Source organism: Camelus bactrianus, chromosome 13, assembly GCF_048773025.1.
Source record: "Camelus bactrianus isolate YW-2024 breed Bactrian camel chromosome 13, ASM4877302v1, whole genome shotgun sequence".
Taxonomy (NCBI): Eukaryota; Metazoa; Chordata; class Mammalia; order Artiodactyla; family Camelidae; genus Camelus; species Camelus bactrianus.
This window is the reverse complement of record NC_133551.1, coordinates 46,719,932-46,741,309: the sequence shown is the minus strand read 5'-3', so window position 1 is coordinate 46,741,309 and position 21,378 is coordinate 46,719,932. Positions and strand designations below refer to the sequence as shown.

Here is a 21,378-nt window from a genome sequence, read left to right as displayed (position 1 = left end):
GGTTGGTGAAGATATTGCTGGGTAAGGACAGTTCGAGTAAGCAAAAGCCGTATGAACTCAGAGTCCGACAGGATCTCAGTATAGTGTAGGGGGGAAACTGATAACGTTAAACAATTATTAACGACTTGAGATAGTAAGACCAAGAGGCAGAAATGCTGAGGGAGCAATTCATCTAGATTAAGAGATTCGATTTGGTAAAGGCTTCTTTGAGGAGGTAACACTTGAGCTGGCTTGAAAAAAGGGTAGGGAATAAGAATTCTATTCAACTGTTCAACGGGCACATATTTCCTCATGCTTTCCCTATGCCTGGACCTCAGGCACTCATAATCTCATGCCTGAGTAGACTGGAACAGGACTAGAGCTTCCAGGGCAAGAGCAGATAAAGAAACAGTGGAATATGGGCCTTCCTGCACCAGCACTCCCTGAGATAGAGACCTCTTTCCTGATATTTTTAGACTTGCCTCCTGTTGGAAGGGTCTTGACAGATGAGTGGGATTTGAATATTTGGAGTATAGGTGGTGTGCATTCTTGGTGACAACGAAGTTTAAGAAAGACGTGTGGTCGGAGATAAGAATGGAGAAAAAACAGGTTAAATATGGGTTGAGCTTATAGACTAAACTTGTCCTTTCTTTCTATGCTATGAGAATTACCAGAGAGGTTCTTGAGCAGGAGAATAGCTGTAACAGGACACTGTTTTAGGAGGATTAATTGGGAGTTCACAGGATCTCTGAAGGGAGAAAAGAGATCACTATAGCCCAGTCCTCTTGGCCCAAAGCCTTTTATCATTCTCCTGTCAACAAATCATGTGCTGCCACCTGGTGACAATTCAAATACCGTTGTCCCCATTACTTTTTTTTTTTTTCCACATTGCTACTTAATGTTTCTTTTGTTGGAGCCCTGGCACCCTTGCAAAGCTGTCTTCCACAGAGCCTGATGCAAAGTAGTTGATAAATAGCAATTCACTGGTAGCAAGTAGATTAAATAATGTCATTATGCCAGATATATCACCTACCCAGTGAAAGTTGTAAAAGACAAGGGTTGCTTTCACCTGCTTCAGCAAGATGAGCCTTGATGGGAAGTTTTTGGTTTTGTTTTTTCGAACAGGTTCTGTTTGACCCAGATCTGATCTCTTCCATTCCACTCTCAGCAATCTCCTTAATGCTGGAGGGAAAGAAAGAACGCCTGAGGACTGCCTTATAGCCATTCAGATGTCAAAGGCACACTCTTTATGACCTGTCTGCTAGTTAGGCCAGGGCCTTAAATGTACCCCTAACAGCAAGTAGTTTTTGCCCTACTCATCTCAGCCTTTTATTAATGCTTTTATTTCAGGTAACTATCTCCACTTCCCAGCCAGACTAAGTGGTGGGGTCTTTACAGGAGCCCACAATACATATTAGCTCAGGACAATTACATACCAGAACTGCTGTGTATTATGCTCAATAAACATCCACTTGGTGGATAAATGGCATTATTTTGGGGCTATATTTAACAGTGGAAGAGACCTCATGAGGCCTCAGTGAGATGCTGCTGCTTCTAGGGAAATCCTGATCTGCACTGTCCAGAACGCAAAGTCCAGGTAAGGAAAAAGTAAAGCTTCCCTTAGTCTACCTAGGAAGATACACTTTCCAGACAGCAACCAAGTGGTGGAAGGATCAGAACCAAGAGCCACAACATTTTTAAAAAATTTAATATGATAGGAAATAGTGCATAACTCCTTGTAAGAATCAGTATTGAATCATAAAATGTCTTTTGTTTCAGTTAACAAATACATACACGTATTTTTACTAGGCTACAATGTAAAATGTATTTCTTACTGGAGGTCACAGTTTAAAAATCCTGAAACCCACTGGATTAGAGGCAAAGAGACTGAAAGAAGAGAGACCAGGAGGAGACTACTGCAGAAACGCAGGCTGGGCTGCTGAGGATGAAGAGCTATGGAAGAGCTAAAGTGAGCCTCAAGAGGCAGAAGCTGGAAAAAGGGAAAGGAAGGCTTCTATTGCCCAGGTCAAGGACCCACCAGAATGTCTTGCCCTTCTCTGCATCCCCACAGCAGTACTGTCCCCAGAGCATTGTCCTATCTCATTCTACCCAACAGAATAGGAGCTCCAATCTCCTTCCAAGTTCCACAGAGTGCAAGGCTTGCACTAAGAAGATACAGCTATAAATGGCATTGAATTTGGATTTCAGAGACATAAGTGGCAGGAAGAAGTCGGGTAACAGGAGGAAGAAAAGGTACAGCTGAGTCCCATGTGGGTACTGAAAACACATCAGGGAGGGTTAAGCCATTTTATTGCAGTTGGTGGGTAGGGATGAACAGGCAGTGACAAGCCTCATAAGGAAGGGCAGATACAAGCTAGATCAAGAAGGGGAAGGCAGGGGACCCAGAAACAGGACCTTGGAGGGGAAGGTGAGCAGAGAAGACTTCATCCTGCTACTCTTATGAGTCCTTACAGGTCACTCAGGAGCATCTTGGGGCCCTTAAAGAATAGGTCCTCCTGCTCAAGGCTCTGGGCCTGGAGCTGAAAGCTGCTGGGCTCCAGGTTAGAAAGGGTGCACTTCTGGAGATCTAAGGAGAAAGGGAAAAGAAAACAAACCATCAGCAAGCACTGTGATACATGCAGACCTGGCCTTGGGCCCTGATGAGGAGGGACATACAGGCCAGACTTGGGATAAGGAGCAACAGAGGTTGATGGATTCATAAAGGAAGAGACAGAGACTCTGTTCTACCTAGTGTCAAAAAATTAGGCAGCTAGCATTCAGGCACCATTCAGATTCAGCTTCCCTCGATGCCTGCCTTACACCCACCTAGCTTCCTTAAAAGTTCCCAGCTACTGTTACTGTCCGGAAGACTGGCTTCAGAGCTAGAAGAAGAAAGAGACAAGGCGAAGGTGGCAGCCATGGGCAGCTTAGATTGGAGGACATGAATGGAATTCCTGCAAAGGGAAACAGAATTAGAGGTAGAGATGGTGATGATGTGTCAAGGGGGCCCTCCCAGCACAGAACTTCCTCTTTCCTGAGGCCAGTCTCCTCCCCCTTTATCTTCCAAATTTATAGAGATAACTCTGTCACTCTGGGTCAAGTGAAAAATGCCCAGTACTGCCCACATGGACTGTAACCCAGATACTTATACCACCCCTACCAGCCCATGTCAAATCTAAGATAGCTGAACTTTGGTCCCCAAGGCTTGGCCTCTGTGGAACAAATCCCTTCCATTGCCACAAGCACCCACACTCCCTGACCTGAAGAGGTCGTGCTCCCGCCGGGCATCCTGGCCCTCTGTTCTGACAGCCACCAGGGTGTGATTTTTGCCCTCTTGGCCACTTTGCAGCTGATCCAACATCTGCCAGACCACGGGCCCAGGTAGGACCAAACCTCTCCCTTTCCAGGTGGAGCCCCCAGCCCCACAATTAGCCTCTTCAGCACACCTGAAGAGGCAAGGACAGTTTCTCATGGCCTGGAGCAGAGGGCTTGGGAAGAAAAGCTTTGGAGGGAGGTGAAGTCAGCACAGGGAAAAGAGGGAAAGAGATAGGGGTAAGAGAAGGTATCCTGGTCTGCCTGCAGAACAGGATAGACAGAGAAAGGAAGAGGCCTCCAACAGGAGATATAAACAGATAGGTCCGATCCTGGTCCTACCTTCCAGCTGTGGGCCTGAGCTTGCCGCGCCTCAGTCATCTGTTTCAGCAGCAGCTCCTGGTGCTGACCTGCAGGTGAGAGAAAATGTAAGAGGGCTGTTCTCCAACTCCTTTCCTTCCCTCTCCCTGCCTCATACCCAGCCTGGTGCTGAAAACTGGGACAGAAGCATTCTGGTCCAGCTGTTGAGAAGTTTCCAAGCTGACTGGGGAGACTAGACTCACACCATGAGAGGTAAGGCAAAACACCTGGCCAGATTTCTAAGTAGCTCAAGCAGTCAGCACTATGGCCACTTATTAGGAAAGCAAGTAAAGTTTCCAGAAAAGGGGACAGGTGAATTCATACCCACTCCCAAACTTTTACTCACTCAGCTGGTCCCGCAGCAACTTCAGTTCCCCACGAATAATCTCTGACTCCTCCCACAGCAGTTGCCGCCTGCAGGAATGACAGCAATGTCATTCTAAAGCCAATTGATGAGCCCAGAGGAGGCTACCAAAGTACCAAGAATTCAGAGGCCTGAAAAAGGTGAGATTTTGCCCATCACTTACTCGTTCTGCACCTCATGGTGAAGGCCACTGGTAGCACTGCTCTTTCCTGGTCCTGTTTGTACTTGGGCTCGGGCATGTTCCTGCACCTGGCTTCGAAGGCCCTGCAGTTCCCTTCTCAACTCCTCCAAGCGTTGCTCCAGGAGAAGGGCTCTTTGCTCTGGGCCCCCCTGCAGCAACCTTAGTGATGCTGTAGTGGGACAAGTTGGGGATCAGCTCCTCTAAGAACTTCACACATGAGCCTTGAGACTCCACTTGCAAATTAAGACACAAGCACACACACAAGAGGAGTGCAACAAAATGTGTGCACACATATGAGGCTGTGTATATGAAGGAAAGAACTGACCAGATACCTTCCAGGGCATAGATCTGGTACTTCTGCTGCTCTCGCTCTTCCAGCAGACCCTGCACAGCCTGCCTCAGTGCCTCAGTCACCTAACCAGGCAGAAAAACCACATGAGCTACTGTGTAAGAGGCTTCCCCTGGTATCCTTGTCTCACACAAACCCCATACATAACACACCTAAGATTCCATGCCTCACCTGAGCCTGAGATTGAAGCTGAGATCGAAGTATAGTAACTTCATCCCAGAGAGAAGATGCACTGTGGGCCTCAGCCCAGCTCAGCCTCTCTGGGACAATGGGAGTCTCTAGAACCCAAGGTTGTTGAGCTTGGACTCCTGACTGGGGAGGAAAGTGACGAGGGGAAATCCAGGTCCCAGCCAGATCTCCTGCTGAAGCAGTAAGTAAGGGACAAGTGCAAAGTCTGTTAGAGGGTCGGGGGACACATAAGTTTCTTCAGGAAAGGAAAACGTTGGAATTTGGAAGTAACAGTGGATGGCAGAGGCACTGGAAAAACGCAGATCCTCAAAAGAGAAAAGGCTGGGAGGTAGGTAGAAAACGGGACAATAACTTACCTGAGGTGGAGACCCCAAGGGGATATAGACGCTGCTGCAAAAGAAAAGTGCACAGGCCAATGAGTTCTGTCTGAGAGTCCCTTAATCCACACTCCCGCAAAACCAGGCGTCCCCTCACCTTAATCCTAGCCACATTTCCGTCAGTAGCATCGAGAAGCGCGTTGAGCTGCTCAGACCAGCTCCGGCTCCTATTCATAGCCTGCAGCAGGGGTCTGGCTCCCCGGCGTCTTGTGCCCTTTCTTTCCCAACCTGGACACCAGAGGCACAGCCCAGGAAAAGCCACGTCAGAGCGAAAGAGGTGAGTGGGAATGCAATACTAAAGCTAATATCAGACTAAAACGTGCCTCTGTGATTAAGTCAGAGGAGCGACCTTCTTGGGGAACTGGGGGAAAAACGAGATATCTTGATATGCAGATATCATGTGGGAGTTGAAGGTGCCGAATCTTGGTGAAGGCCTCCCCAGATACACGACAATGGCGGCATCACACCGAACCTGTGCCAGCGACTACTGCCGCCTCCCGGTTCAAACTTTACGGCAGGCCGAGAAAGCCTGACTTCGGACTGGCCTCCGCCGCGCCAGCTGGGAAACTGAGTTCGCCTCTTGTGGAGACAACCGGCAATGGAGGCTGCCGAACTAAGTTTCCCTGGAAGCAACAAGAGCATTCACACCCCCACCGTGAAGCTTGCCGGGAAACCGAGTCTTTCTGATTTCGTAGTGGCTGTCTCTAAGGACCAAATAAACTACATATCCCAGGATGCATCGCGCAGAGCCAACCCTGTCCCGCTGCCGCTCCCAGTATTTCTTGGGAAATGGAGTCCAAACTACCTGGAAGTTTAACGACCCGAGTTATCCTTGAGACTCCATTCCCCAGCAGGCTCAGCGTGTAGCGTGCGCTATGGAGCCTCAAGTCGCAGAGCTGAAGCAGAAGATCGAGGACACGTTGTGCCCTTTCGGCTTCGAGGTTTACCCCTTCCAGGTTGGTTTATCCCTCCTGCGGTGCTAGGACGAAGTGTATGACTGACCTCGGTGCCACCGGCGTGAGGTCCAGGAGTCTTCTGATCTTTCCCGAGCTTTTCTGGCCCCGTATCCATTTGACCTAGCGGGACAGAGTGTCAGCGGGCGCTTGGGTTTAAAGGGTAGAGAAGCAGTCTGTAGCACGTTTGTCCTTTTACCCTTATGTAATGCCAGATTGATGAATGGGAGACACCATATGATCCAGTAACCTTGTGGCTTTGTCACCTACGTAATTTACAAAAAGAAAGGGACCCGTGGGGGCCAAAGTCACTTTGGAAGCTTCTCGAAGGAGTTAGGAGAGGGCAAGGTCTGGAAGGTTTACATGGCTAGAACTTGGGTCCTCTGATGAGGCAAGGGCATTCCTGGTGTTGAACAAGCAAACGATTTGCTGGTTTGTTCCATCTACCAACAGAAGTATACATTCATGATGTTGCCAATCACCAGTGCTGGGCTGGGTATAGAAACTATGCACCTGACTGACATCACCACCTACACTTGTTCACATAGGTCCATTTCCCCCATATCCAGTGCCCCCTTCACTGAGCCCTGTGCATACACACAAAGCTAAATCAACTCAGCTTCAGCCTTTAGCCTGATGCTTAAGAGTCAGCCCACTCCCACCCCTTCCACCAAGTGGCTCACAGCAGTGCTGGGAGAGGATATAGAGGAAGAGGTAGGTTGTGTCTAGCTTGAGAGAGGCTTCTGCAAAAATGGGGTTGAGCTATATATGAAAAGGGAGATTGGAAGGAAGGAGGGTTATGTACATCCCAGATCTCAGAAATAGCTTGAGTAAAGGTGTGGAGGTAGTAGTGGTGTATGGCAGGTATGGGGGAGAGTGGGGATACCTATCTGGTGCAATCAGGTAGACCTGGGTATTGGAAGCTATGGTATTGATCACTGCCATCTACAGCCCTGCCAGTCATCCTAGGCTCCTACTTCTCTCACCTCCCCAGCCCTACATCCAGTCAGCCACTGAGATCTTTAGGAATCTGTCTCTGAAATCTCCCAAATCCATTCCCTTCCATTTGGCCAATCTGTGCTCTGGTTCAGGCCACTATTTCTCACTTGGATTACTGCAGTAACCTCCTTGCTGTCACTTTGTCTGCATTTCATCGTCCACTCTATATCCAGATTGATCTTTCTAAAACTGATCATGTCAGTTTACTTCTTAAATTTTCAATGGCTAGCCCTTCATTGTCACCCATATTCCTAAAATTGATAATTCAAAGCCAGTCACAATCTTACTCCTACTGATCTCTCTAGCCTTCTCTCCTTTTGCTCCCCTCTATAGATCCTTCACTTCTATCAAACTAGACAATTTGCTATTCTCCAACTATGCCTTGTACTTTTTCCTTTGTTTATACTGTAACCTACCATATTCTCCCTCCCCATGTTGGCCTGTCAGTTTCGTTCCCAGTTTTCAAACCTTAGCTTAAAAAAATTTTTTTAAAAACACCTTTCTAATTTCAGATGACCTTTATCTGGCCCTGTCACTGCACTAATCAGAATATAATCACTTTCTTTTTGTTCTTAGTTATTTATGAATTCTCTGCCTCTCTAGTCTGAATTCCCTGTCAAATTCAGATGAGTCCCCCATAAACACCCATCATACAGCATCAGTAGAATTTCATTGATTGAGAGAATAAGATGGAGGCTGGGCAAGATGCATGAGGCCTTGAATGCCAGGCTAAGGTATGGGCCTGACTAAGGCATAAGTTGGCCTCTTTTGTGGCCTGAATTTACTCTCTGTTCCAGGTGGCATGGTACAATGCACTTCTGCCTCCAGCCTTCCATCTGCCCCTGCCAGGACCTACCCTGGCCTTCCTGGTACTCAGCACACCTGCCATGTTTGACCGGGCCCTCAAGCCCTTCCTGCAGAGCTGCCATCTCCAACCACTGACTGACCCTGTGGACCAGTGTGTGGCCTACCACCTGAGCCGTGTTAAAGAGGTGAGCAAGACTATATCCTCCATCACCTTCCAAGCCTGCAGCTGCTTCCAGCTCCTCCAAGCTCAATGCAGGACCTGTCTAGGAGCCACTTCCAGGTAGAAGGATATCCTAAAGCCAGTCTTGACATCGAATCTCTCTTTATTCTGCTTTCTCACCCAAGGTTCAGCCACCCTCTCTAGCAGCCCCCTAGGTCTGAAATCCATTTCGCTGCCCTTCACTGATGAGCAAGTATATAAATATCAGATGAGACTTCGCTTGGCCTCCAGGTGAAATAAGAATAAGCCCAGCATCCCCTATGCATCTCTCACCTGTCTTTGCCCTAGACCTGGAAGCTCTATGCTGTCTTTGGGGCCTTTGAGAACAGAACAGTATTCCACCACACACTTAACATGTACACATACATACACTGGGTCTCCCCAAAACTGGGCCATGTCTTCCTCCAGACTGGGTCTCCGGAGGGCAGAGCCAAGGCACCCCTCATAAAAGGTTTCTGAGCAAGACCTTGTGTACTTCCCTTCAAACATGGGCCCTCCTAGACAGAGTATCATTTTCACATTGGAGCCCCCATCACCACTCCCAAGTTTAAGGTCATGTTTTCCCTTCAAACATGCCTTCTGAGGGAAGGACAATGTTTATACAGCTTAAGGCTGTTGACATGGTAATGGCTCCTCTCTTGCTAAAAGCCTCCATCTTGTCCTCTATCCCAGAGCCTCCCAGAGCTGCAGATAGAAGTCATCGCTGACTACGAGGTACACCCCAACCGGCGCCCCAAGATTCTGGCCCAGACAGCAGCCCATGTGGCAGGGGCTGCTTACTACTACCAACGACAGGATGTGGAGGCTGACCCCTGGGGGACCCAGGTCAGAGGGCAAGTGTGATTGAATAGGGGCTGAGAGAGAAAATGAAATGAAAATCCCTCCATTCTTCCACGTCCCAAGTAAAGGAGTTGGTGGGCATAATCCAGGACATAGGGGCACTGTGCCAGGGGTCCAGTTCCACATGCTTTCTGGTATCTACCTGCGGGCACACTGGGTCAGAGAACTAGTCTGTTCTTAGTCTATGTTACAGAATGGAGGGGCAGAGCCTTGATTAGACCAGTGGTGAGACGGGGAAGGTGAGGCTTGTCTTAAGGAACCTTTCCTTGTGGTGAGTTCGTGAAAAAGATTGTTCAGGAGAGGGAATAGGGGAGACCAAGCAAAGATTGACAGAGGCTCACGTGCAAAAATTTTGCCTGTTGAGAAATAAGTGAACAAGCGTAACTTGTAGTGATAGTAGTTGGATTTGGTACCAAGGTGACCTCCATGACCTTGCTTTTCTTTACCCTATCCCCAGCGCATATCAGGTGTGTGCATACACCCCCGATTTGGGGGCTGGTTTGCCATTCGAGGGGTGGTGCTGCTGCCAGGAATAGAGGTGCCAGATCTGCCACCCAGAAAGCCCCTTGACTGTGTACCTTCAAGAGCTGACCGCATCACCCTGCTTGAACGGTTCAATTTCCATTGGCGTGACTGGACTTACCGGGATGTTGTGACACCTCAAGAGCGCTACTCCGAAGAGCAGAAGGCCTACTTTTCCACCCCACCTGCCCAACGCCTGGCCTTACTGGGCTTGGGCTTGGCCCAGCCCTCAGAAGAGCCTGGTTCTACATTCCCTGAGCGTCACTTTACCACACTCATACCCAAGAAACCTCAGAATCCCAGCAGAGCCTGGCTCGGCCCCCAGGTCTCACCACCTGCATCCCCTGGCCCATGATATCCGATATCCTCCTCCATTTTGGGATCCTTATGACACTGTCACCTGCTGGAACTTACTTGGCTTTGGTAAGGCAAAAAGTTTTATTTTGGGTACAAGATAATTACTTTTGATAAAAAAAAAAGAGATCTCCCATGAAGATATAACAAGGCTCAAAGAAGTTTGGTCAAAAGAACAAAGCAGATCCATACTTCCCACCTGCCTTGGAACATGGGAATACTGCCTGTTACCATTTCTCTGCAGTGCTCCAAGATGCTATTTGTTACACAGCTTAAGGAGCAACTATCCTCTAAATGGTACCTGCCCCAGAGGGTTGTTGTGATTTGAATATGAAATAGTGCCTGGCTTGTAGTAAGCCCTTACTGAAGGCCCTGGGAATCCTGAACTGCCTGCTGTTCATAGGTCTTGCTTGTCCTGTGTGGAAGGGTGGGTAGGCTGGGGTAGTGCTAAATAAATGTAAATGTTACAGAAGGATCCTGAGTTCTGAATCTGTCCTAGCCTCAAGGGCCCAGGGGGAATCCACCTTCACCCTACCCTCTGTCAAGACAATGAGTTGAATGAGGACAAGAACTACCCTTAAATCAAGGTTAGAAACCCAGGGAAGCCAGTTAAGTGCTCAGCACTGTACTTTTGACATGGAAAGCCCTACCCTGTGAACACTAGCCCTTGTTTGTCTCCTCCTCCTTCCCCTTCAGTTACATCCAAAGGTACTAGATGAGTACTGCACTAACTGATCTTTGATAGGACCAGTCCAGGTATTTCTCAGAGGCCAAGCTCCAGGTCTTCATACAGCCCTCCCAGTAGTGTAAAGGTAAATGTCAGTAATCTCTTGGGGTCTTTATCTGCAAAGCCCTTAGCACAAATTGCAGTGCCTTGGTTAATACTGTAGCAGGCCTTGCTCTTCTCCAGATACAGTGAAATGAAATGTTAACTTGGTTCAGGTCTATTCCCTGTGTTTACCTGCATTTCCCCTCAATATAATTTACTGATTCTGAGTCAGCTCTCATGCCTCATCTTTCCCCTGAAGAGGGAAAGCAAATAGTAAATTCCTCTTAAAATCAAAAGCTAATATGCCCCCCCCAACAAGATGAAGAATCAACAAGGTCTCAGTTAAAAGTTTAATAGAAACTACAGAAGATCAAAAGCCATGTCCTACTACTGTACACATCAGTTAGTGTGCCTCATAATAAAGCTCAGGCCATTCCCTCCAGAGGAAGAAAGGCTGGCCTCCCCAACCCCTGCAGGAAAGGCCTGTCCTGTCCCACACCACATCTGCGCTGAGTGAAAGGTCCTATGTTGTAAGCATGACAATAGTACAAAGGTTTTGTCGTCCACTGCAGACTGGCCTAAAATGGCCCAGTGCTCACTACTGCTTAGAAAAATATTCTTTGCTCTTCTGGACATCAGGCTTGATGGTATCACTGCCAGGCTTCCAGCCTGCCGGGCACACTGCAAGAGAAAAGGGAACTAATTAATACTTTATGAGTGGTGAGCTCCACCCTCCCATGGACAACTGGATGCCTCAAAACCAAATCGAAGCCCTAAAGAGCTTCAACATTCAGGCACCAGGAAGCCTACCCTACAGTGTCTGAGATCATTCAGCCTTTTAGTACAAGATTAACTATAAATATGTAATTTAATCCTCACCACAGCCCTAATTACTATACCTAATTTCTTCATGCAGCAACTGAAATTTAAAGAAATTTAAGTAACAGCTTCAACTTTATGCTTTGTTCTATAAATAATCTGTCCAGGGAATAGAGGAGAAAACATAAATAAAAATCTGTCTAAAGCATATATGGTAAAATACTAAGATTTGTTAACAGTAGATAGGTAAACAGGTATTCATATGTTCTATATAATTTTACGTATGCTTGAAAAATGAGCTTAAATGCTCTTCAAACAGATAGTGCTGGGACAGCTGGATTTCCATGTGCAAAAGAATGAAACTAGACACCTATTCACACCATACACACAAAATTTAACTCATAAATGAGTCAGCAACCTAAATATAAGAACTAAAACCATAAACTCTTTGAAGGAAATGGTGGTCAAACTTCATGACCTTGGATTTGGAAATGAATTCTCAGATATGATACTGAAAGCACAAGCAGTAGTGTAAAAAAACAAAAAACAAAAAACCCCACAGACAAGATAAATTGGACCTGATCAAAATTTAAACATTTGTATATCAAAGGACATTATTAAGAGAGTGAAGACCCACAGAATGGGAGGAAATATTACAAATCTTATCTGATAAGGGATTAATAGCCAAAATTAAAATCTAGAACTGCCACAACTCAACAAAAAGATAACCCAATTCAAAAACAGACAAAGGACTTGAATAGACATTTCTCCCAAGGAGATAAATAAATGTGAATACAAGAAAATATGCTATCACTAGTCATAAAGAAAATGCAAACCAAAACCACAATGAGATACCACTTCACACCCACTAGGATAGCTATTGTTTAAAAAAAGAAGGGAAAGTAAATATTGGCAAGGATGCAAAGAACCTTTGGTACTGCTGGGGAATGTAAAATGGTGCAGAAGCTGTGGAAACAATTTGACTATTCCTCAGGAATCTAAATAGAATTACCAGGTGACCCAGCAATTCTACTACTATGTATATACCCAAAATAACTGGAAACAAAGATTCAGACATCTGTTCACCAGTATTTTAGCAACATTATTCACAACAGCCAAAAGGTAGGAACAATCCTGTGTCTGTTAACGGATGGATACACAAAGATATGGTATATATACACAATACATTATTAGTCAAACTTAAAATTTTAAGAATGAAGTTTTGATACATACTAGAGCCTGGATGAACTTTGAGAACCTTGAAAACATTACACTAAGTCAAAGAAACCAGACACAAATGGACAAATACTGTTGATTTCACTTACATGAAATATCTACAATAGTCAAAATCACAGACAGAAAGTAGAACAAAAGTTACCAAAGACAAGAGGGAGAAGAGAATGGTGAGTTATTGCTTCATGGTTACTGCCTCTTTGGAATTATGATAAAGTCTGAGAAACAGTGGTGATCAGTGCACAACACCGTCAATGTATTAAATTCCACTGGATTGTACACTTAAAATGGTAAATTATATCATACATATAACCACAATAAAATTGATTTAAAAAAACTTAAGTGATTTGTCCCCATACCTAAGAAAAAAATAAGCTGAAAAATAACAAAGCTAGCACTGTGTAAACCCTAACACTAAGCCGCTTTTTCCCTCTAACAGCCCTTCAGAGATCTGTAGGCAGCAAGCAGTCTGCTTTCTCTGCGTTCCTTAACTCTGCCAAATTGGACTGCCTGCAATACAAAGGGATAGGACATCCACAGAAAGCCTTGCTTGTTTCACTAAGTAACTGCCTTCTACACCTTGGTAAGCAAATGGTCCAAGTTTGAATCTTTCAGTTATGCAGAAAAGCATAGCCTTCAGTCTTTCCAACAATTCTGCATTGCAATGCTCCTTGGGCAAACCTGAGGAAAGTGAGGCAAGGGAAACAATCTCTGATTTTCCACTCCATTTGCCGTTTTTCTGGGAGACATGTAGTCACCAAAGTCCAGTAATGGAGCAGCAAAAGCCTCACTTGCTCAAGTGAGAGGGGAAGCCCCTTTTAGTCCAAGGATGTCACAGCCTTATGTCAGAGGCTGCAACCAGGAACAAGGTATGGACAGAATAAGCACTAAATGACAATCCCAGCTGCTTTGCTTTTCCTGAAATATCCATTTGCTTGTTACATAGTCATTGGCTTGAGTGGCACCAAAGGTTAGTCCTAAGGATAAACAAGCTGCAAAGAACAAAGACCAGCATAAAAGTAGAGACCAGACCAGAACCACCCAGTAGCTGGCCAACATGTACTAACAGGGAGACAAAAAGATTCCTCTTAGAAGAAAACAAAGCTTTAGAATAGCCCAATTATAAATCATGACACCAAGATAATAGCAATAATGAACCATAAAGAATCTGGACTTTGACAACCTAGTCCCCTTAGTATTAAGGCCTCTTGGCACTTAGGACCGCACAAGTAATTAATAAGAGGACAAAGAGATCCACACTTGGATGTTTCATTCATACCCAACAGTGTTGGTTTTTCAGAATCAGTATGGAGCCAAGCAGAACTGGCTGAGTCCCACATTTACCAGCTTTCAAGTGCAGCTGAAGCACCATGATGATTCTCCAGAGTCATGGTAACCTCAATATGTGGTAACTTCTCCAACACAGAAGGTCCTAAAAAATGACTCAGCATTTTAATTACCTAAAAAGGAAGGCTTTGAGTATGGATCTTAGTTCCAACATTAACTGAATACATGTTGTGTTTAGGTACTGGTTTATTGGTCCTTAAAAATAGGAAATGTAGGATATACAAATATCAAGTCATTACGTTGTCCACCTGAAACTAATATACTATTATATGCCAATTACATCTCAATTTAAAAAATAGGAATGTAGGGCTATTTGTCAAATAAACAATACATGGAAACACTTCATAAAGAGTGCTTGGTATTCATAGGCTCTCAAATGGTAACTATCATTATAAGCCAAAAAAGGCTGCATAAGGAAACTATGCCTGTTCTAGTAGGATGGGAAGCAGACCAATAGAATCTGAAGAAGCAAGCTTCAGAGTCATGAAAGCTTCAGTTCAAGAGTCTGGCCTACATGCACGGTCCTAGGAAAGTCTAACAAAGGGCCAACTTTGCCACTCCCTGGCTGCTTCCATCTTTGTGCTGAACCTCATTCCCCACCAGGGGGCAGTCTCAGTAGCTGTCTTCTTCCACCAGCATAAAGCCTACATCTGTTCCTGTGAACAGTGCCTTCTGATCAGTGCTCACTGATTCCCATTATCTATTATCAGCCTTCCACTCTAGCCATGCTAGCGCTTTTGGGTACTCCAAACACACACTAGTCCAGACTCTTAACTTCCACCTCCTTTAACTCACAAGATCAGAACTGAAATGAGTCTTAGCTAGTCTGAACTACCTATCTTCTAAAGAAAATGAAATGTAGTAAGACAAGAAACTTGTCCAAGTTCACCCGGGCACTTGATATCAGTAGCATATGATCACAGCTATCTTATCCTCAATTATATTAAGCTGGGGTGGGGTTCAAGATCCCCTTCACCAGTACTCGCAGCAGTCTGAGGAGCTCAATTCTTTAAACTAACTCTTAGTTGGGATAAGGCTGTCTCATTCCAGCAACAACTACACTGGGCAGTGGTGGAGAGCTGTCAAAAAGCTACACTCATAAAGCTACACTCAAAGGGTGAGATCAAGCAGTTCAGGACTTTATCAGAACACTGCAATGAGAATATATACAAAGAGAAGTACTAGTACTAGAGCAATAAGGACAGTTTAGCAAATGCTAGATAAAAACCATAAATTCAGTCTCCTCAGTCATGTTTAGATTTTACAAGGACAGACTCACAAAAACATTATCTCTGATCCTGAAGCTTCTCTTTTTTGGGGGTAGGAGGGGGGTAATTATTTTTATTTTTTTAAATGGAGGTACTGAGGATTGAACCCAGGACCTTGCACATGCTAAGCACGCACTCTACTACTGAGCTACACTCCCCTCCCATTCTGAAACTTCTGATGAAGAACACTGACATTTTATCTCAAACCCTTTAGCCCTAACCCCTCCTCCTTAAAAAAATTTGCTAAATATTTATGCAATTTTGTATTTGGTGACTATAATTCTTACAAATACAACAACCACATTGCATAACAGAATGGATTTTTAAAAAATAGAAAAGTATTCACTGTATCTTCTTATTGTCTTTGGGTAAGTTTTCTTAGTCCTATTTTTATTTTCCAAATTTCAAAACTGGTCATTCATTACCTTTGTTTTTAAAAACCCCAATATAACAAATATGGTCTACTGGGATTAAGCTCTTCTCCCAGTAAACAGCATGCTTTATTTATTTCTAGATGTGATTCTCAACCTTCTGTTTTGCCTTTATACACCTCTTGAGATCCTCCTACACTCCACACTCCTTTAATAAGTTGAATCTGCAGCAGTGAGTGATTTTTAAATGAGGAGGGCAAAAGCTGGGAATATGCAGTTGGAACAAAAAGCCTTTATATTCTCCTCCCCAAGCTTTTCCATTACCCCACCCCCACAACCTGCTATAATCCAGAGACTGAAATTTCTTAAAGAGACATAATCATCCTTTTCTTATCTGGTAGACTTTGTTCCTACCATCTTTCCCATCCAACCATTCTGCTGTCCTGTCACCAGGCAGATTTGGCTTACCTTCCCCGTGTTTGTCAGTAAACTGGAAGGCCTGAACTAGTCTCAGTGTCTCATCCACAGAGCGGCCGACAGGGAGGTCATTTATGGTGATCTGTCGAAGGATACCTTTATCATCAATAATAAAAAGTCCCCTGGAAAGAAAATAAAAGTTTGATGGAGAGGCAATACAGTTTTAGAAATTACTTCATTAGAATAGACAAGAAATGGAAATAAATGGGCTGGTCTCCTGCACTTGCACTTGCCTCCTTCTTAGGCTCTGTGTAAAGAATGAAATGAGACCATCATGCCCTACAACTTAAACTTACAGTGATGTATATCAGTTATTTCTCAATGAAACAGGAAAAAAAGAATGAAATGAGAAAGTAATTTCTACAGATGAGGGCTCGACCTTTCAAATAAAAGGCCTTCAGCAATCAGATTAATTCTCCTGATGAATATAAGCTCCCCCAGCAGGTATATACCTGAATGAGATGCCTTCATCAGCCTTTAAGACCCCATAGTCCTGAGCTATGGTGCGCTTGGGGTCTGATACCAAGGGAATGTTCATGGGTCCCAATCCTCCTTGTTTCTTGGGTGTGTTGATCCTACAGCAAAAAGCATACAAACAACCACATTCAAATACTTGTGCAGGTAGCGAAAGCATTAACTGTATCTACTCCTTCCCCTTTTCAACATTCCTAATCTAACTCCCAAAAAAACTGCAAACTTTTTCCAGCAGTAAAGTAAATGACTGAGAACAGTTAAGGTCACCAGGGTGCACTGAGCTGCAACCCAAGCAGCCTTTCCTTTGCTGCCAGGTAATAAGAGAGCAACTAGAGAAAGTCAGAGCCCTTGCACTCCTTCTATGAGGAGCCAGAAGGCAATACTTTGGGAAGTCTACTGCCAAAGCCTCCCAGTTCCAGTTGCTACTTAGCTTAAAAGTCCATATGCCAAATGGACCAAGAGATTTACCATGCCAGGTGACAGAAGTGAGAATCCACAGAAGCACCAATCACTTGGCAGTTGAGCTTCTTAAATTCTTCTGCTCTATCACTGAAAGCAATGATCTCCGTGGGGCACACAAAGGTGAAGTCAAGAGGGTAGAAGAAGAACACAACATATTTTCCTAGAAAAAAAAAAACAGCCGCAGGTTAGCCTTTGAAATAGACTTCCTTGCTTTATAAAGAATGAAAACCTCAAGACATTCCCTATGAAAAGGAGCCTTTTTAAGTTGATTTAAGACAACGATTGTTAAAATGCCAAGATGCTCAACATAGATGTCTCCTAGCAGCTACTTTCAGAACTTTCTGTACAAGAAAAAGTTCCTTACAATTTCATGCTTTATCTGCTTACCTCCAACTACAGAATAAACACTGTTCAGTCTAATTTTGATCTTCTCTGGATGGTTAAAATTAGTACAAACACCAAGTTCTCCAAAGGAGAAAACCAAAAGCAAGGATGCAATTATCTGCTGGATAGTCTAATGCAAATGCTTACAATTAGTGCCCAGAAAAAGCTGAAATGCTGGGTTCTCTGCTGGAAGGCAACGAGAGCAGTAAGAGGAAATCAAAGCCTTTGCACTTCTCTCACAATGAAACACAATAATGGGATGGGTAAGGTTTAAGTGATAACCTAAATTACCACAAACATGTTTCAAACAAGCCTGACAGGATGAGCAAAGAAAATCTTTTTAAAGCTGTTCCTCAAACTTATGGTTACCGGAAGGTAAAGGGGGTATGAGGGGATAAATAGGGAGTTTGAAGTTTGCAGATTCTGCTATATATAAAATAAACAAGTTTCTACTGTATAGCTCAGGGAACTATATCCAATATTTTGTACTAGCCTATAATGAAAAAGAATATAAAAATGAATATATGACTAAAACATGCTTGACAACATTGTAAACTGACTACACCTCAATAAAAAAAAATTTTTACATAATACAAATTAAAAAAAAAAAAAGCCGTTGCTTTTGACATTCACTCTGAAAGTCAAAATCACTATAAACTCACTCATCTAAACAACATTCCCCATAGGGCTACGACTAACAAGCTTCAGCAGGTCAATCCCCAGAAGGCACAGAGCAACTCTTCCTAAACCTCATGCCTTTACCCTTGGGCCAGGGTCACCTCCCTAGGGTGCTACTTACATTGTTTGCCAGGAGCTTCCCTCCATGGGGCCCCACTTACCTGCTCTCATTGCAACCAATAAGCATGTTAAGAAACCTAGTGACATGTTCTACCCAAAAGCTGAGTCTAGGAAATGATTGCTACACTACTAAGAAAGATACATTTGACACCTGAATTTCAGGTTTGCATTCTAAGGAATCTGTATTTTCAATTGTCCCAGAAGACCTAGCTGCTCCAGGACGGCAAAGTTAAAAAAGAACGTCATTAGAACTTGTCAGGTGTCTACATGAAACTGTAACAAAAAGGAGAGTTGTTCCAACTGTGACATCAACTCTTCTCTGGGGGCAAAATAGTCAAGGGAATGTACCTATGCCCTCTACCTAATAATACAGCAACTGTGAAATACACATTTCATAAACTCAACAGGCAGTGTCACAGCTCCAAAGACTTGAGTTCTGAGACTTTAAATTGTTGAAAGCCTCTTAAAACAAGATAATGAGAATACCTCCAATGATATAATTGAAGAGCAATACTGAGAAGATAATCAAGATAGTATGTCCAGGCATAATGGAGCATGTGCTTTCTCTAACAGTCTGGACTTAGGATATCTACCCTATGATCACTGATGATAATCTCCACTTCAACTCAATAAGGCAACAGACTTTTACCCTGGGACCTAGGAGATAAAAAATCATTTTATAATTAAACATAACAAGAGATACAAAAATTGAACAAGCCATCCCTAGATTGTAATATAATTCCACGTTAATGAACCTTAAATAATAATTACCCTTACCTTTGTAGTCAGATAAGCTGATATCTTTGAACTGACCATCTGGCATAACAGCTGTTGCTTTGAAGTGGGGGGCATGGTGCCCAATTTTGGCGTTTCCTGAAGACATATTGCTATCAGCTGGAAGAGATAAGAAGAAATGAATTAGAAACAAGCCTTACTTTTCTAGATTACCAGCAACCTTCATCTACTTATAAGAGACTTAGCTGTAGAACAATAAAGGAATTGTCCAGTGGCCTTGAATATACATTAATTCTTATACTAGAATAAAAAGCATGAGCTGAGCTTCCCAACTTTTCAAACAAAAATATTACACCTTTGTATCTCAGCTCATTTCCATTTTAAAATGGCAATTTCTTTATAAATTGAATCAAACGCTTACTTTTTCTGAACCATCATTGTGCAACTGCATTTTCTCCTGTATTTTCATTATGCATATGCACAGAGAGGGAGAGTGGAAACTCAAACCTGAATCCAAATGCACAATGCCACAAACACTGAGCACCTGACTCCTAGCCACGTTGCCCTTTTGCTAGACAGCGCCTCCAGCTGCCTTCAGAATGTGGGAAGCACAGTGACCTTTCTCCAGGTAGATTTGCCCAAAACAGCACACTCTAAAGCCAATCCAACTTTTTTAAGAAAGAAGACCAAGATTATGGCTTCTGCTCAATTTTAAACTTAAGGTGTTGTTTTTAAGACCCAGAAGTCCTTTCAGAAAAGGGTTTCTGACACCTCAGGTCCAAGATCCTGGGGCAACATTAAGTATAACAAGAGTTGGCTTATTGCTAAAAAGCAATGTTACACTGAATTAATCCAGGTCAACACCAAGACGAGAAGATTTAACTCAGTAAACCATCGGTCTGAAAACCCAAGTAGCTATTTTTTCAAGCCCCAAAGTTTTTGGTTCACGATACCACAACCAAAAGAAACCTTCTGAGCATCAATTGTCACAAACTTTTTACCGCTTAACACCTTCAATAACAAACAAAAAAACAGCCAGTAAGGCACAAAGCAACTTGGCAACCAAACATAGGATGTGACCCTGACATAAACGGCATTCTTGTTCAAACCTGTTCTTCCAGGGGGCCCCCACGTCCTCAACCAATGAGGGAAGGGCTACTGGACTTCCAGCCGCTTTGTCCCTCTCAGGAAATCTCCCCTTGAACTTCCCTGGAGAAAGCCACACCCTTAAGGCCCTTACAGGTGCCCTCCTGCCACTCACATCATCGACCCACCCTAGCAATTCAAAGCACCAGCAGAAAAAAGAGCACAGTCTTCACTGAGGTAATTTAGTATCACACAAACCCCATTCTGCAGACGGAAAAACAGTATCTAGTCAAGGCTCCACAGTCAGTCACGGCTCAGGACCGGCAACAACCTTTTCCCCTACTACACGATGGACGGGTAGCGTCAGTTTCTGATCAGTTTCCAGATCCATTCCGGAAGCTTCCCGAACCCGCACGCCGGGCAAGAGACTTAATCCAGGAGACGCCACCAGCAACCACCCGCCCCGACGCCAGGCCACCCGAGGAGCGCCCTCTACTAGGGTCGTCGGGGGAACAGGATACTCAAGCCGCCGTTAACCTCGGGGTTCAATCAGCTCCCGCACCCACAAGGAGATCCCACGTGAGGGTTCGCCTGACTTCTCTCCGGCCGCCCAGCCGCTTTCTCTGTCAGAGCATCGCCAGTTGAACCGGGCGGGACCCGAAGAGAAGAAAAATGCGACGAGCGGGGTACGGGGTCGCTTCGGCCCGCGGAGGCCTCACTGCCCACATACTCACCAGCTCCTACAAAAAAATCACCAAGGCCAGTCAGGAAGACGACGCGCGAAGCACGCGCCGGGCGCTGCCTTTATAACATGTAAGGCTCTCGCGAGAGTTAGAGCGGGCCGGGGGTGCGGGAGGGGAAGGGCGAAGGGGGAATCCAGCCCCTGCACCGCCGGGACCTAATGCTCCCCGGCTCGATGACTCAGCGCTTTCCCTCGCTGGGGGCGGGCTCGGGCGCTAAGAGTACCAATCCCCCTCCCCACTGCCGACGGTTGAGGTGCGAGCGCAATGCTTTTGATCACTTACAAACCTGAAAACGTCGGTTAATCCAGGATTTCTGCGGGGGCGGGGGGCACCTGTGCGCCTTGCACTTAAGGCCCAAACCAGGGTAAGGGTCCTTGCTGCTGCCCACGGAGGACCACGTCAAACCAAGCCCTGAGAACGATCTATCCAAATATTCTCAAGTATTCCGCCCGGATTCTCATAGCCTCTGCTCTAGTGCTGATCCTCAGTAACCCTCATTGTTTTCATAGCTTCTGTAATTGTTCAGTCTGATGGCAGAGTTGCTGCTTTCCATTTCCCGTCCATGCCTTGCACTGCGGCTGGAGGGAATATTTATGAAATCTGATC

At 44.8% G+C, this 21,378-nt stretch overlaps 3 protein-coding genes across 8 annotated transcripts; 1 reads left to right on the top strand and 2 right to left on the bottom strand.

The window, feature by feature from the left end:
* Positions 1-1,671: 1,671 nt before the first annotated feature.
* Positions 1,672-5,719, bottom strand: CCDC163 (CCDC163 homolog). 6 transcript variants are annotated; one of them, XM_074376580.1, is made up of 10 exons: positions 5,209-5,511; positions 5,091-5,124; positions 4,717-4,907; positions 4,529-4,610; positions 4,179-4,365; positions 3,998-4,065; positions 3,634-3,701; positions 3,240-3,425; positions 2,806-2,933; positions 1,672-2,566 (listed from the first exon to the last, which is right to left on the bottom strand). In XM_074376580.1, the coding sequence occupies exons 1-8, from the start codon at positions 5,284-5,286 to the stop codon at positions 3,417-3,419; spliced, it is 717 nt and encodes a 238-aa protein (XP_074232681.1). In that variant the 5' UTR covers positions 5,287-5,511; the 3' UTR covers positions 1,672-2,566; positions 2,806-2,933; positions 3,240-3,416. The 6 variants fall into 6 exon arrangements, with proteins under 6 accessions (XP_074232681.1, XP_045369337.2, XP_045369331.2 ...); XM_045513381.2 differs by lacking the exons at positions 2,806-2,933; positions 3,240-3,425 and adding an exon at positions 5,584-5,719 and having other exon boundaries at positions 5,209-5,339; XM_045513375.2 differs by lacking the exons at positions 2,806-2,933; positions 3,240-3,425 and having other exon boundaries at positions 5,209-5,339; positions 5,435-5,572.
* Positions 5,720-5,725: 6 nt separating this feature from the next.
* On the top strand, positions 5,726-10,281 carry MMACHC (metabolism of cobalamin associated C). The gene is made up of 4 exons (XM_010950551.3): positions 5,726-6,067; positions 7,861-8,055; positions 8,763-8,915; positions 9,388-10,281. Exons 1-4 carry the CDS (start codon positions 5,987-5,989, stop codon positions 9,805-9,807), a joined length of 849 nt encoding a protein of 282 aa, XP_010948853.2. The 5' UTR covers positions 5,726-5,986; the 3' UTR covers positions 9,808-10,281.
* Positions 10,282-10,911: 630 nt separating this feature from the next.
* PRDX1 (peroxiredoxin 1) lies at positions 10,912-20,914 on the bottom strand. Its single transcript, XM_010950563.3, has 6 exons — positions 20,764-20,914; positions 18,986-19,102; positions 17,033-17,186; positions 16,543-16,665; positions 16,082-16,212; positions 10,912-11,256 (listed from the first exon to the last, which is right to left on the bottom strand). The coding sequence occupies exons 2-6, from the start codon at positions 19,089-19,091 to the stop codon at positions 11,174-11,176; spliced, it is 597 nt and encodes a 198-aa protein (XP_010948865.2). The 5' UTR covers positions 19,092-19,102; positions 20,764-20,914; the 3' UTR covers positions 10,912-11,173.
* Positions 20,915-21,378: the final 464 nt, after the last annotated feature.

What these genes read in the sequence shown, in the direction of transcription:
- CCDC163 (XM_045513381.2), bottom strand. Translation starts at nt 5,286, where the DNA reads ATGAATAGGAGCCGGAGCTGGTCTGAGCAGCTCAACGCGCTTCTCGAT. An exon ending in CACCATGAGGTGCAGAACGA is followed by an intron (nt 4,066 to 4,178) that starts GTAAGTGATGGG and finishes TCATTCCTGCAG; the next exon opens with GCGGCAACTGCTGTGGGAGG. An exon ending in GTTGCTGCGGGACCAGCTGA is followed by an intron (nt 3,702 to 3,997) that starts GTGAGTAAAAGT and finishes TCTCACCTGCAG; the next exon opens with GTCAGCACCAGGAGCTGCTG.
- MMACHC (XM_010950551.3), top strand. Translation starts at nt 5,987, where the DNA reads ATGGAGCCTCAAGTCGCAGAGCTGAAGCAGAAGATCGAGGACACGTTG. An exon ending in ACCTGAGCCGTGTTAAAGAG is followed by an intron (nt 8,056 to 8,762) that starts GTGAGCAAGACT and finishes CCTCTATCCCAG; the next exon opens with AGCCTCCCAGAGCTGCAGAT. An exon ending in CTGACCCCTGGGGGACCCAG is followed by an intron (nt 8,916 to 9,387) that starts GTCAGAGGGCAA and finishes CCCTATCCCCAG; the next exon opens with CGCATATCAGGTGTGTGCAT.
- PRDX1 (XM_010950563.3), bottom strand. Translation starts at nt 19,091, where the DNA reads ATGTCTTCAGGAAACGCCAAAATTGGGCACCATGCCCCCCACTTCAAA. An exon ending in CACTTCTGTCACCTGGCATG is followed by an intron (nt 16,666 to 17,032) that starts GTAAATCTCTTG and finishes TTTTTGCTGTAG; the next exon opens with GATCAACACACCCAAGAAAC. An exon ending in TACTGACAAACACGGGGAAG is followed by an intron (nt 11,257 to 16,081) that starts GTAAGCCAAATC and finishes TTTCTCTTGCAG; the next exon opens with TGTGCCCGGCAGGCTGGAAG.